The following is a 15,599-nucleotide window of genomic DNA, read 5'->3' as shown; positions in this document are numbered from 1 at the left end:
TATATATATATATATATATTTTTTTTTTTCTTTTTTTTTCTTTTTTCTTTTTTTTTTTTACAAAAGAAGGAACAGAGAATTGGGCCAGGTGAGGGTATTATTCCCTCGAAGGCCCAGTCCTGTGTTCTTAACGCTACCTCGCTAATGTGGGAAATGGCGAATAGTTTGAAAGAAAAGAAAGATATATATATATATATATATATATATATATATATATATATATTTTTTTTTTTTTGTTGAATGTGTTTGATGATAGAGTGGCAGATATAGGGTGTTTTGGTCGAGGTGGTGTGCAAAGTGCGAGGGTTAGGGAAAATGATTTGGTAAACAGAGAAGAGGTAGTAAAAGCTTTGCGGAAGATGAAAGCCGGCAAGGCAGCAGGTTTGGATGGTATTGCAGTGGAATTTATTAAAAAAGGGGGTGACTGTATTGTTGACTGGTTGGTAAGGTTATTTAATGTATATATGACTCATGGTGAGGTGCCTGAGGATTGGCGGAATGCGTGCATAGTGCCATTGTACAAAGGCAAAGGGGATAAGAGTGAGTGCTCAAATTACAGAGGTATAAGTTTGTTGAGTATTCCTGGCAAATTGTATGGGAGGGTATTGATTGAGAGGGTGAAGGCATGTACAGAGCATCAGATTGGGGAAGAGCAGTGTGGTTTCAGAAGTGGTAGAGGATGTGTGGATCAGGTGTTTGCTTTGAAGAATGTATGTGAGAAATACTTAGAAAAGCAAATGGATTTGTATGTAGCATTTATGGATCTGGAGAAGGCATATGATAGAGTTGATAGAGATGCTCTGTGGAAGTTATTAAGAATATATGGTGTGGGAGGCAAGTTGTTAGAAGCAGTGAAAAGTTTTTATCGAGGATGTAAGGCATGTGTACGTGTAGGAAGAGAGGAAAGTGATTGGTTCTCAGTGAATGTAGGTTTGCGGCAGGGGTGTGTGATGTCTCCATGGTTGTTTAATTTGTTTATGGTTGGGGTTGTTAGGGAGGTAAATGCAAGAGTTTTGGAAAGAGGGGCAAGGATGAAGTCTGTTGGGGATGAGAGAGCTTGGGAAGTGAGTCAGGTGTTGTTCGCTGATGATACAGCGCTGGTGGCTGATTCATGTGAGAAACTGCAGAAGCTGGTGACTGAGTTTGGTAAAGTGTGTGAAAGAAGAAATTTAAGAGTAAATGTGAATAAGAGCAAGGTTATTAGGTACAGTAGGGTTGAGGGTCAAGTCAATTGGGAGGTGAGTTTGAATGGAGAAAAACTGGAGGAAGTGAAGTGTTTTAGATATCTGGGAGTGGATCTGGCAGCGGATGGAAACATGGAAGCGGAAGTGGATCATAGGGTGGGGGAGGGGGCAAAAATTCTGGGAGCCTTGAAGAATGTGTGGAAGTCGAGAACATTATCTCGGAAACCAAAAATGGGTATGTTTGAAGGAATAGTGGTTCCAACAATGTTGTATGGTTGCGAGGCGTGGACTATGGATAGAGTTGTGCGCAGGAGGATGGATGTGCTGGAAATGAGATGTTTGAGGACAATGTGTGGTGTGAGGTGGTTTGATCGAGTAAGTAACGTAAGGGTAAGAGAGATGTGTGGAAATAAAAAGAGCGTGGTTGAGAGAGCAGAAGAGGGTGTTTTGAAATGGTTTGGTCACATGGAGAGAATGAGTGAGGAAAGATTGACCAAGAGGATATATGTGTCGGAGGTGGAGGGAACGAGGAGAAGAGGGAGACCAAATTGGAGGTGGAAAGATGGAGTGAAAAAGATTTTGTGTGATCGGGGCCTGAACATGCAGGAGGGTTAAAGGAGGGCAAGGAATAGAGTGAATTGGAGCGATGTGGTATACCGGGGTTGACGTGCTGTCAGTGGATTGAATCAAGGCATGTGAAGCGTCTGGGGTAAACCATGGAAAGCTGTGTAGGTATGTATATTTGCGTGTGTGGACGTATGTATATACATGTGTATGGGGGTGGGTTGGGCCATTTCTTTCGTCTGTTTCCTTGCGCTACCTCGCAAACGCGGGAGACAGCGACAAAGCAAAAAAAAAAGATATATATATATATATATATATATATATATATATATATATATATATATATATATATATATATATATATATATTTCTTTTTTTTTTTTTTTTTTTTTTTTGTTTTTCGCTGTCTCCCGCGTTTGCGAGGTAATGCAAGGAAACAGAGAAACAGTCAAAAGAAATGGCCCAACCCACCCCCATACACATGTATATACATACGTCCACACACGCAAATATACATACCTACTCAGCTTTCCATGGTTTACCCCAGACGCTTCACATGCCCTGATTCAATCCACTGACAGCACGTCAACCCCGGTATACCACATCGATCCAATTCACTCTATTCCTTGCCCCCCTTTCACCCTCCTGCATGTTCAGGCCCCGATCATACAAAATCTCTTTCACTCCATCTTTCCATCTCCAATTTGGTCTCCCACTTCTCCTCGTTCCCTCCACCTCCGACACATATATCCTCTTGGTCAATCTTTCCTCACTCATTCTCTCCATGTGCCCAAACCATTTCAAAACACCCTCTTCTGCTCTCTCAACCACGCTCTTTTTATTTCCACACATCTCTCTTACCCTTACGTTACTTACTCGATCAAACCACCTCACACCACACATTGTCCTCAAACATCTCATTTCCAGCACATCCATCCTCCTGCGCACAACTCTATCCATAGCCCACGCCTCGCAACCATACAACATTGTTGGAACTACTATTCCTTCAAACATACCCATTTTTGGTTTCCGAGATAATGTTCTCAACTTCCACACATTCTTCAAGGCTCCCAGGATTTTTGCCCCCTCCCCCACCCTATGATCCACTTCCACTTCCATGGTTCCATCCGCTGCCAGATCCACTCCCAGATATCTAAAACACTTTACTTCCTCCAGTTTTTCTCCATTCAAACTTACCTCCCAATTGACTTGACCCTCAACCCTACTGTACCTAATTACTTTGCTTTTATTCACATTTACTCTTAACTTTCTTCTTTCACACACTTTACCAAACTCAGTCACCAGCTTCTGCAGTTTCTCACATGAATCAGCCACCAGCGCTGTATCATCAGCGAACAACTGACTCACTTCCCAAGCTCTCTCATCCCCAACAGACTTCATACTTGCCCCTCTTTCCAAAACTCTTGCATTCACCTCCCTAACAACCCCATCCATAAACAAATTAAAACCAGGGAGACATCACACTCCGCTGCCGCAAACCTACATTCACTGAGAACCAATCACTTTCCTCTCTTCCTACATGTACACATGCCTTACATCCTCGATAAAAACTTTTCACTGCTTCTAAGAACTTGCCTCCCACACCATATATTCTTAATACCTTCCACAGAGCATCTCTATCAACTCTATCATATGCCTTCTCCAGATCCATAAATGCTACATACAAATCCATTTGCTTTTCTAAGTATTTCTCACATACATTCTTCAAAGCAAACACCTGATCCACACATCCTCTGCCAGTTGTGAAACCATATATATATATATATATATATATATATATATATATATATATATATATATATTTATATATATATATATATATATATATATATATATATATATATATATATTATCCCTGGGGATGGGGAGAAATAATACTTCCCACGTATTCCCTGCGTGTCGTAGAAGGCGACTAAAAGGGGAGGAAGCGGGTGGCTGGAAATCCTCCCCTCTCGTTTTTTTTTTTTTTTAATTTTCAAAAGAAGGAACAGAGAAGGGGGCCAGGTGAGGATATTCCCTCTAAGGCCCAGTCCTCTGTTCTTAACGCTAACTTGCTAATGCGGGAAATGGCGAATAGTATGAGAGAAAAGAAAGAAATATGTATATATATTTTTTTTATTTTGCTTTGTCGCTGTCTCCCGCATTACCGAGGTAGCACAAGGAAACAGACGAAAGAATGGCCCAACCCACCCACATACACATGTATATACATACATGTCCACACACACAAATGTACATACCTATACATCTCCATGTACACATATATATACACACACAGATATATACATATATACACATGTACATAATTCATACTGCCTGCCTTTATTTATTCCCTTCGCCACCTCGCCACACATGGAATAACAACCCCCTCCCCCTCATGTGTGCGAGGTAGCACTAGGAAAAGACAACAAAGGCCCCATTTGTTCACACTCAGTCTCTAGCTGTCATGTAATAATGCAACGAAACCACAGCTCCCTTTCCACATCCAGGCCCCACAGAACTTTCCATGGTTTACCCCAGACGCTTCACATGCCCTGGTTTAATCCATTGACAGCACGTAGACCCTGGTATACCACATCGTTCCAATTCACTCTATTCCTTGCACGTCTTTCACTCTCCTCCATGCTCAGGGCCCGATCACTCAAAATCTTTTTCACTCCATCTTTCCACCTCCAATTTGGTCTCCCACTTCTCCTCGTTCCCTCTACCTCTAAGACATATATCCTCTTGGTCAATCTTTCCTCACTCATTCTCTCCATGTGACCAGACCATTTCAAAACACCCTCTTCTGCTCTCTCAACCACACACTTTTTATTTCCACACATCTCTCTTACCCTACTATTACTTACTCGATCAAAGCACCTCACTCCACATATTGTCCTCAAACATCTCATTTCCAGCACATCCACCCTGCTATGCACAACTCTATCCATAGCCCACACCTCGCAACCGTATTACATTGTTGGAACCACTATTCCTTCAAACATACCCATTTTTGCTTTCCGAGATACTGTTCTCGACTTCCACACATTCTTCAACGCTCCCAGAACTTTTGCCCCCTCCCCCACCCTATGATTCACTTCCACTTCCATGGTTCCATCCACTGCCAAATCCACTCCCAGACATCTAAAACACTTCACTTCCTCAAGTTTTTCTCCATTTCTCAAGCTTTTCTCCATTCAAACTTACCTCCCAGTTGACTTGTCCTACAACCCTACTGTACCTAATAACCTTGCTCTTATTCACATTTACTCTCAGCTTTCTTCTTTCACACACTTTACCAAACTCACGTCACCAGCTTCTGCAGTTTCTCTCATGAATCAGCCACCAGCGCTGTATCATCAGCGAACAACAAGTGAAATGGTAGGAGGAATATATATATAAGTAGGAGGAAGGAATAATTAGGCAGGAGCATTAGATAGTGATAGTAAGTAGGGACATTGGGGAGAAGCATTAAGTAGAAGTAGTCATTAGGAACATTAGGTTGAAGCCTCTGCGGACACCGTGATAGAGTTGCACTCTGCCAATGTCTGTTAAGAGTGAGGTACTAAAAGCAAATAAATGGCACTGGAGTTCTCTAGTTAAGGACACTATTGCCATGGCCAAATATGCAGATGACACTGAGATCAGCAGTGCCCTATTAACTGAATAAGGTAGGCTAAGACTACAAGAGGATTGAGATGAAATTGCTGAATGGTCTCGTAAATGGCAAGTGCCATTAACTTCAATAAATGTCAGCTATTACAAGTAGGACACCAAAACCAAAAATTTGATAATGAACTGACGGGCCTTAAAATAAAGGACACCCCTAGATTGAGAGATCTAGAGGCACTGTCTCTTATCAGCTTCAGATTCTCCTAGCATTGCAATGAAGCTACCAAGAAAGCAAATGGGAAGCTTGAATTTATAAACAGAAACTTTATATACAGAAGCAAGGATGTGGTATTGCTACTGTTCTTAAGTCTAGCATCAGTGAAGGGGGCTAATGGGGAGGTGATAACAAGTAGTGGTGATGTGAGGAGATGGAGTGAGTATTTTGAAGGTGTTTGATGATAGAGTGGCAGATATAGGGTGTTTTGGTCGAGATGGTGTGCAAAGTGAGAGGGTTAGGGAGAATGACTTAGTAAACAGAGAAGAGGTAGTTAAAGCTTTGCAGAAGATGAAAGCCGGCAAGGCAGCGGGTTTGGATGGTATTGCAGTGGAATTTATTAAAAAAGGGGGTGATTGTATTGTTGACTGGTTGGTAAGGTTATTTAATGTATGTATGTCTCGTGGTGAGGTGCCTGAGGATTGGCGGAATGCTTGCATAGTGCCATTGTACAAAGGCAAAGGGAAGAAAGGTGAGGGCTCAAATTACAGAGGTATAAGTTCGTTAAGTATTCTTGGGAAATTATATGGGAGGGTATTGATTGAGAGGGTGAAGGCATGTACAGAGCATCAGATTTGGTAAGAGCAATGTGGCTTCAGAAGTGGTAGAGGATGTGCGAATCAGGTGTTTGCTTTGAAGAATGTATGTGAGAAATACTTAGAAAAGCAAATGGATTTGTATGTAGCATTTATGGATCTGGAGAAGGCATATGATAGTGTTGATAGAGATGCTCTGTGGCAGGTATTAAGAATGTATGGTGTGGGAGGCAAGTTGTTAGAAGCAGTGAAAAGTTTTTATCGAGGACGTAAGGCATGTATACATGTAGGAAGAGAGGAAAGTGATTGGTTCTCAGTGAATGTTGGTTTGTGGCAGGGGTGCGTGATGTCTCCATGGTTGTTTAATTTGTTTATGGATGGGGTTGTTAGGGAGGTGAATGCAAGAGTTTTGGAAAGAGGGGCAAGTTTGCAGTCTGTTGTGGATGAGAGAGCTTGGGAAGTGAGTTAGTTGTTGTTTGCTGATGATACAGCGCTGGTGGCTGATTCATGTGAGAAACTGCAGAAGCTGGTGACTGAGTTTGGTAAAGTGTGTGAAAGAAGAAAGCTGAGAGTAAATGTGAATAAGAGCAAGGTTATTAGGTACAGTAGGGTTGAGGGACAAGTCAATTGGGAGTTAAGTTTGAATGGAGAAAAACTGGAGGAAGTGAAGTGTTTTAGATATCTGGGAGTGGATTTGGCAACGGATGGAACCATGGAAGCGGAAGTGAATCATAGGGTGGGGGAGTGGGCGATAGTTCTGGGAGCATTGAAGAATGTGTGGAAGTGGAGAACATTATCTTGGAAAGCAAAAATGGGTATGTTTGAAGGAATAGTGGTTCCAACAATGTTATATGGTTGCGAGACGTGGGCTATAGATAGAGTTGTGCACAGGAGGGTGGATGTGCTGGAAATGAGATGGTTTGATTTAGTAATGAAAGGGTAAGAGAGATGTGTGGTAATAAAAAGAGTGTTATTGAGAGAGCAGAAGAGGGTGTTTTGAAGTGGTTTGGTCCCATGGAGAGAATGAGTGAGGAAAGATTGACAAAGAGCATGTATGTGTCAGAGGTGGAGGGAACGAGGAGAAGTGGGAGACCAAATTGGAGGTGGAAAGATGGAGTGAAAAAGATTTTGTGTGATCGGGGCCTGAACATGCAGGAGGGTGAAAGGCGTGCAAGGAATAGAGTGAATTGGAACGATGTGGTATACCGGGGTCGATGTGCTGTCAATGAATTGAACCAGGGCATGTGAAGCGTTTGGGATAAACCATGGAAAGTTCTGTGGGGCCTGGATGTGGAAAGGGAACTGTGGTTTCGATGCATTATACATGACAGCTAGAGACTGAGTGTGAACGGATGTGGCCTTTGTTTTCTTTTCCTAGTGCTAATTCACGCACATGCAGTGTCATTTCATGTGTGGCGGGGTGGCGACAGGAATGAATAAGGTCAGAAAGTATGAATTATGTACATGAGTATGTATGTATATGTCTGTGTGTGTATATATATGTATACATTGAGATGTATAGGTATGTATATTTGCATGTGTGGACGTGTATGTATATACTTGTGTATGTGGGTCGGTTGGGCCATTCTTTCGTCCGTTTCCTTGCGCTACCTCGCTAATGCAGGAGACAACAACAAATTACGATAAATAAAATAATAAGAATGGTGAAACACCATGCCACTTCTTAGCTTTTAATGCCGCACCCTTAAAAGGCCCCGGGAGAGGGCAACTCAAGTGCAGTGTATTCAGAGACTCTTATTTAATGTTCTAACCAACTAGTTAATATTCCTGCCAAATGTTCCGGTCTACTAATTGTACTCAATACTCCTGCCTGTTGTTCCTACCTGTTACTTCTACCTAATGTTTCTTCCTAATATTACTTCCTACTACTTCTGTCCATTACTTCTAACATTTTGCCAAAAGGCAGGGCTAGCACATAGCGCTCACCTCAGGAGAATCTAGAGTTACGAAGAATGACTTGTTTTGAGTTAAGTGTTGTCAAGTGTGACAAGGAGAGATTGTATGTTTGTGGACAGAGTGTCAGCAGTCCACGCTATATAGAGTTGTCATTAAGTTTATAAGTTTGACTTGTATGGGTTGAGAGGACATTATATAGAGTTTATTGTGTTTTTATGAATGCCAGTCTAGTATTGATAGTATTGAGTGTAATTGTCAAAGTGCATGCACATAAATTTTTTTTTGCCAAGGTCAAAATGTATTTATACACCATTATGTAATTATAAAGTCTACTAGTAAATTTTTCGTCTATTTGATAGAAATTGGTAGGCAGCCAACGATCAGGGAGGTAACTTACCAGTACCACTTAACCTGGGTACCAGGAGTGGTAGTGACAGTTGTGTAGTGAGCCAGCACTTCAGTGGTTGTCAATATGTGCTCCTCTGACCCAGGTAGCTGTCTTTTCTTTCTGCCTCACCCACACATGGACTACTGGCATTCTGCCCACAAACATACAATCTTTCTTTGTTACACATTGTAATACTTGACAACATTAACTCACACAGCTCATTCTTTGTAATCTTGACTTTCCTGCAGAGAGCGCTGTGTGCTAGCCCTGCCTTTTGGCAAAATGGTAGGATTAGTAGATAGAAGTAGTACGTTGGAACATTTAAGCTGTAGCATTAGGTAAAAACATTAAGTAGAATTAGTAGGCAGGAGCATTAGGTACTAATCAGTAGGACTATTAGGCAGGAGCCTCTGCAAACACTGCACTAGAGTTGTCCTCTGCCGGTGGCCTGTTAAGGATGAAGCATTGAAGGATAAGAAGTAGTGCTAGAGGTCAATAGTTGTGGAGACTCTGTTGCTGTCAGAGATATAGATAGATAGTTAGTTATTGGAAGTCCAGATAGATGGTAGTTAGAGTTTGTTTGAGGAATGCAAAACAGTAATATCTATTTGATTTTAAATCATCTGCATATTTGAAGACATTATTGTAGTTCAGTTTGTTTCCTAAATATTAAGACTAAAAACTTATTTTATACTGCTTTCAGAGATTCACCACATGATGATCGTAGATACAGATCAAGCTCACGTCATGAACGTGGCTCTGATTCCTACCATGGCAGTAGATACTATGACCATAGAGACCGTGATGGGGGGCGAGACCGAGATAGAAGTCGAGAGAGAGATAAAAGTCGAGAGAGAGATAGAAGTCGAGATCGTGATCGTGGTAGCAGAGATCAACGATACAGGGAAAGAAATGGGTACGACAGTGGACAGGATGATTATTCTCCCAACAATCGGCGAGGTAGTACATCTGAGGATAAATACCCAACAAGAGAACTCCCATATCATAGATCCCCCTCACCAGAAACATCATACCGTCGCAGATCTCCTTCCCCACAAACATCATATCGCAGTCGAACTCCACCACGGAGGTCACCTTCACCACGGGATACATACCGTCGATCACCATCCCCAGCAGAAGACAGAAGGTTAGTTTTTACAAAGTTACCAACCATATATGCTAAGAAGTGTCATGTGTACATTTTACAGTCTGCTGTGGTTAGTATAAGTTAGACATATACTGTTAATACATGGTCAAATGTAATACACGCAAAGCATGCCAGTTTTTGCCATGGCAAAGTATTGTCAGGAACAGATGAACAGTGGCCTTACCGGCTCATGTACACTTTCTGGCTGTCATGTATGGTGCATGGAAAGCAGTGCAATAATTCATTTGGGAGAAAATTTAGTGGAAGTTGGATGTTTAGATATCTGGGAGTGAACATGGCAGTGAATGGAACCATGGAAGCATGGATAAGTCATAGAGTGGGTGAAAGGGCTCTAGGAGCACTGAGGAATGGGTGGAAAGAGAGGTCACTTATTTGGGAGGGTGAAAATGGATGTGTTTGAAGGTACAGTATTACCATTGATGTTGTATGGAGGTGAGGAATAGGCTGTAGATGATAATGCACAGAGGAGGGTGAATGTGTTTAGAATTAGATATTTGAGGACAGCATTGAAGTATGGATAGTTCATTGATTAGGTAATACAGAAACCTCTCAGCTTAAGTGTGTTTGATTTGTGCCATCTTTAAAGTAATGTGCACTGTCCATTTACATCTTTTTTAACTCGTGGGCTTAAGTGTGGAGTAATGTGATCATCATTAGGTTGACAGTGTTATGGTGTGGTGTTGCCAGCACCATGTGAGAAATGTGTGCTCTTACTGTACTTGATGGGGATGAGCCAGAATGGAGTTCACAGGTGGCCTGAAATGTCCTAGCTGATGTCAGGTGTTGTAGAGAAATCCACTTTGGGAAGACAAAGAAACCTAAATAGACAACACTAGATTTCTTTTTGAAAAGGACTCTTGTAAGGATTACTGTCCATCAGCATGTAGTGATTTAATGACTGAACTCGCCCAACCACCACCTTCCACAACTATGTCATTGGATCCAGATGACCTCCTTCCCCAGTGACTCCTCCTCCCACCTCCTCATCATCGGACCCAGATGACCTCCTTCCCCTTTAACTCCTCATCGGACCCCAATGACCTTCCCCAGTGACACCTCCTCCCTTTTCACCAGCACCAATTAGCAATTCAGGAACAGCAGTAAGTGTTGGAATTAAGTTTGTTGTTTTCTGTTTTTATTTAGAATTCATTATACAGTATTTTTTCATACTTGATTGCCATTTCCTGCGTCAGCAAGGTAGCATTAAAAACAGAGGATTGAGCCTTAGAGGGATTGTTCTTACTTAGCCCCCTTCTCTGGGAGGAGAGGATTTCCAGCCCCCTGCTCACACCCCTTTTAATCGCCCTCTATGACACGCAGGGAATACGTGGGAAGCATTCTCTCTTCCCTATCCCCAGAGATAGATATGTATTTATTTTATTTATGTATTATACATAATTGCTGTTTCCCACATCAGCAAGGTAGCGCCAGGAAACAGATGAAGAATGATCCATCCACTCATATGCACACATATATACATAAATGCCTGTATATATACAAATACATATAATCATGTACATACATATACATACACACACATAGAATGAATATGTGCATATGCATATACATATTCATACTTGCTTGCCTTCATCCATTCCTGGTGTTACCCTGCCCTGCAGGAAACAGCATTGCTACCCCCTGCTTCATTGAGGTAGCACTAGGAAAACAGACAACAAAGGCCACATTCGTTCACACTCAGTCTCTAGCTGTCATGTAATAATGCACCGAAACCACAGCTCCCTATCCACATCCAGGCCCCACAGACCTTTCCATGGTTTACCCCAGACGTTTTACATGCCCTGGTTGAGTCCATAGACAGTACGTCGATCCTTGTATACCACATCATTCTAATTCACTCTATTCCTTGCATGCCTCACCCTCCTGTATGTTCAGGCCCCAATTGCTCAAAATCTTTTTCACTCCATCCTTCCACCTCCAATTTGGTCTCCTGCTTTTCATTAAGTCAGGAGGTGGAATTATGGTGCCATAATAGGAGAGAGGAAAGTTATGAGGAATTTTTGTTAGAGAAATGGGTAGAAACTGTGCCTTGTAGGCATTAACCTTAACCAGATCTTATCTATCCCCATGAGATACATATATAAGCATATATTTATGTAGATATTTATCTGTCCATCAAATTTATGTATGCTTTCTGAATATGTATGTATGTATCTATCAATCTGTCCATGTCTGTTAATGGGATGAATCATTACTTTGACGTATCCTCAAGCATGACACAAGGACTTTCAGAAATACAATACTTGATTTTTCTGTTTATGCTGGAATGAGTCATCACTCAAAACCAAAGTCTCTGTTTTCGCTACTTACACAAAATGCTTCCATTGCATCTGATCATGAATATTTCTCCAAACATCTTTATCTGGAATATCCTCAGCCCTAGCGAGTTCTTTCTACATCTCATCATCTCTTTCATGGTTTGCATTTCCTCTTTGTGCCTTCTACCATACTGTAGCGTATCCTTTTCACCAACGTATCATCTGTGTGTTCTACATGTCGTTAAAGCCTTTCATATTTGCACACCACATAATCTTCTCACATATTTATTTGACCTTTTTATCCTCCTAATTCTTACTATATTGTGCAAGGTATCAGTTTTTCTTACTTTTTTTTATTATTCCTGAAATATGTACATTTTGGTCCAGACCATACATCAATTTTGGGATGAGTGCCCCTTCATGCTAGCAGCTTTTATACCCTAAACATTAATGTCTTATAGTTCTTTGTAAACTCCTCCTCGTACTTTGCTAACAACATAGCATCATGTTTACAACACCTGTGGAAACTCCAATTCTGCTTCCCATGATTAAGAATCTCACTGTTATCACCCTCTTATGACCTCATGACAAGTCTCATCCATAATTATAGTAATTTAACACATGGATATCACACAGTCTTGATGCACTCCCACAATTATCTCAGACCTCTGACTCTTGATCTCCAATTATTAAAAAGTATAGTTCGATGTCTAATTTCTCTCATTTTTCCCCAGATACTACACCTACTGAGGGTTTGGACACGCATATGATTTAGAGATTCTGTAGGCTACATAGAGGATAATTTCGTGTTCAGCATCTGACCATCTACAACTTAGTTTATTATACACATAGGTATTATTTATATAATGTATTGTTTAATTTAGTTTAAATTACTGTGTTGTTTAAGAGTACAAAATAGATCTTTGTACCATGTACCAGTCTTGAGATTTTGATATCCATGTAAATATACTAAAAAAAAAATGTTATTGGAAAGAAATAGGATGATGGTGAGGCTACCAATAACACAATAACAGGTACTGTGATACAGAAGAAATGCTCTGCACTTGTGCTACACGTGAGACATGGATCGAGTTCAGCATTCAGGCAGATTTATAGTTCACTTGGGTGTGCATAGAGCTGGTCTGTATGGTCCTGGAAAATATCCTTCTTGCTGTAAGGATGCCACCCCACAAATGTGGGAAATTGTGTGTATATATATATATATATATATATATATATATATATATATATATATATATATATATATATATATATATGGGAGTGGGGGGCTGGAAATCCTCCCCTCTCATTTTTTTTTTAAATTTTCCAAAAGAAAGAACAGAGAAGGGGGCCATATGAGGATATTCCCTCAAAGGCCCAGTCCTCTGTTCTTAACGCTACCTCGCTAATGCGGGAAATGGCGAATAGTATGAAAAAAAAAAAAATATATATATATATATATATATATATATATATATATATATATATATATATATATATATATATATATATATATATATATTCTTGCAGGTCCAATTCTAATTATTGGTAGCCCCTCCCCCTTTTTATGTAATCTTTCATAGTTTTTTGGTGATTCTGCATTTCATAAAGTAAGGATGAAAGGAGAATCTTCATGATAAATAAGTTTCTCATGTCTAGTTGATTTTTCCCCTCTTTTTTCCCATGAATAATTGTAAGGGGTAGTATTTCAGATTGAAGTAATTTTAATGTAATGCTTAATTTTAACCTATTTCATAGGCCAACCTTCAAGTATTGCACATTTTTTTCCATTTACACTTCAAATCATATGAGGCAGACACTTAATCCTCCTTTTGGACACTTAAGTTAGTATGTGTATTGCAGTTTCTCAGAATGGGGTGGCAGCCTACAAAGTAAGATGTTAGTTAATTTTGTAGTTTGAAATAAATCACCAGCTCTAAGTGTACTGTTAAGTGCAGCACTTAGAACTGACTCTTTCTGGCTTAATCTTTTACCGTAATTGAGAAGCTAAGATTATTTTCATTATGTCATCCTTTCTTTTTTTTTTATAGTTCCTGCATTCTTCCACCAGTTCTTAAAAGAGAATTATCTTTCCCCCCCTTTTTTTTCTGTCAAACAGCTGTTCTTTCTTCTTAGTTTACATTATGTAAGGTAAAGATTTTTTCTTTTTTCTAAATTGTAGGTATTTTGGCCACAAGTTTGTTTATTTGGAATATAGCAAAGGTTGGAATAAATAAAGATGTAGATGTTGTTATTTTTATTATGAAGTTTCCTGCTCTTGTATTAAAAGTAAAGTGTGCTTAATCTTCTTAGGGACTTGTACTGAAGATGATCTGAATTTACCAGTCAGCCTTAGTTGCAGGTGGAAGTATTCGCATGGGAAAAATAAGATTGTCAGAAGTATCTCTTAATATAGATAGATTAATTGTGCTCTCTCTCTCTCTCTTTTTTATAAAAGGTAAACTAGGAGGATGGATCAAGAAGTTTCTAGCAAACAGGGAATTCAAAGTAGTAAATGGAACAATATCTCATGAAGATGTTTTAAGAGGGGTGCTTCAAGGATTGGTGTTAAGCCTGTAAACTCTTTATAAAGATATCCTACTAAACATAAAGGCAGAAGTAAGTATAGAATGGTTTGCTGCAGTCACCATCAGATTAAGATGATAGCGTAGGGGAAGACAGAACAGATGCACAAGGACCTCGTAATAATATATCAATAGGCTGAAGAGAGCCTAATGGAACTTAGGGAAGAGATATTTTAATGCCAGAGTTGGAGAAAGACTACTAAGTGGTAACACCTTACAAGGGGCCATCGAGAAAGAAAATTTGTAAGGAAGACACTTAAAAGACCTGATTGTGATCACATGAAAAGCAGGAACTATTTGGTGGGGAAAAAAAAATCACTGGTGAGTCAAGTAATGAGTGCAGTGATGATGAGAGCTTTTGCAGCAGGAGATAGAAAATTGAAGCTGAAAATGTTTACAGTTTTCATTTTGAATACTGTTGGTCACCATCGAAGCAAGCTGAAATCGTTAAATTGGAAAGAATCCAGAATTACTTCACAAAATGATATCAAGGGGATAGAACATAAGAACTACGATGAGAGGTGAAAAGGGTAGAACATAAGAACTACGATGAGAGGTGAAAAGGATAGAACATAAGAACTACGATGAGAGGTGAAAAGAACTTCACCCTTACAGATTAGAGAGGTGTTCCCTACATGGCAACACATTGGAAAAAAAAGCATGAACTAGAAATATCAAAAGGAAGAAGAGCAATTCATTTTGTAAGTATTCCTTGAAATGTGCCATAGAGATATGAAACATTTGTGTGAGCCTAGTGAGAAAAAATTTAAATTGTTTTAACATTCTGCCATGTGAGGTATGAAATCTGTGTGGAATAACCACAAACCCTTCAACAGAAGCTGAGTAAATGTGTAAGAACATTGCAAGTTCTGAACGCAAGATTGACAGCTGTGCCATGTTTATGGCACTGGAGAGAAACACTTTTATTGAAGAGATATGGCATATGGTGAGTGCTGAGTGCTAGCCATGCTTAATGGCAAAATCGTGTTTTAGTTATTTGGTGGGTATCAAAATCAACATACTCAGTGTTAAAATATCCCAGCAAAGAAGAAACAGGGATTGAATGAGCAGTGATACTCGGAATACAGAAAA

At 40.0% G+C, this 15,599-nt stretch overlaps 1 protein-coding gene across 3 annotated transcripts in view; it reads left to right on the top strand.

Moving 5' to 3' along the window:
- Positions 1-14,168, top strand: part of LOC139748645 (uncharacterized) — a 163,000-nt gene extending 148,832 nt beyond the window's left edge. For all 3 annotated transcript variants that reach the window (XM_071661889.1, XM_071661890.1, XM_071661891.1), the window contains 2 exons: positions 9,182-9,625; positions 12,657-14,168. In XM_071661889.1, the coding sequence (XP_071517990.1) occupies positions 9,182-9,625; positions 12,657-12,672 (460 nt within the window). In that variant the 3' untranslated portion in view covers positions 12,673-14,168. The remainder of the gene's footprint in view (positions 1-9,181; positions 9,626-12,656) is intronic.
- The last annotated feature ends 1,431 nt before the right edge of the window (positions 14,169-15,599 follow it).

This window comes from Panulirus ornatus, chromosome 5 (assembly GCF_036320965.1).
Source record: "Panulirus ornatus isolate Po-2019 chromosome 5, ASM3632096v1, whole genome shotgun sequence".
Lineage (NCBI taxonomy): Eukaryota > Metazoa > Arthropoda > Malacostraca > Decapoda > Palinuridae > Panulirus > Panulirus ornatus.
The sequence above is the reverse complement of the archived record's forward strand: the minus strand, read 5'-3'. Positions and strand labels throughout refer to the sequence as shown.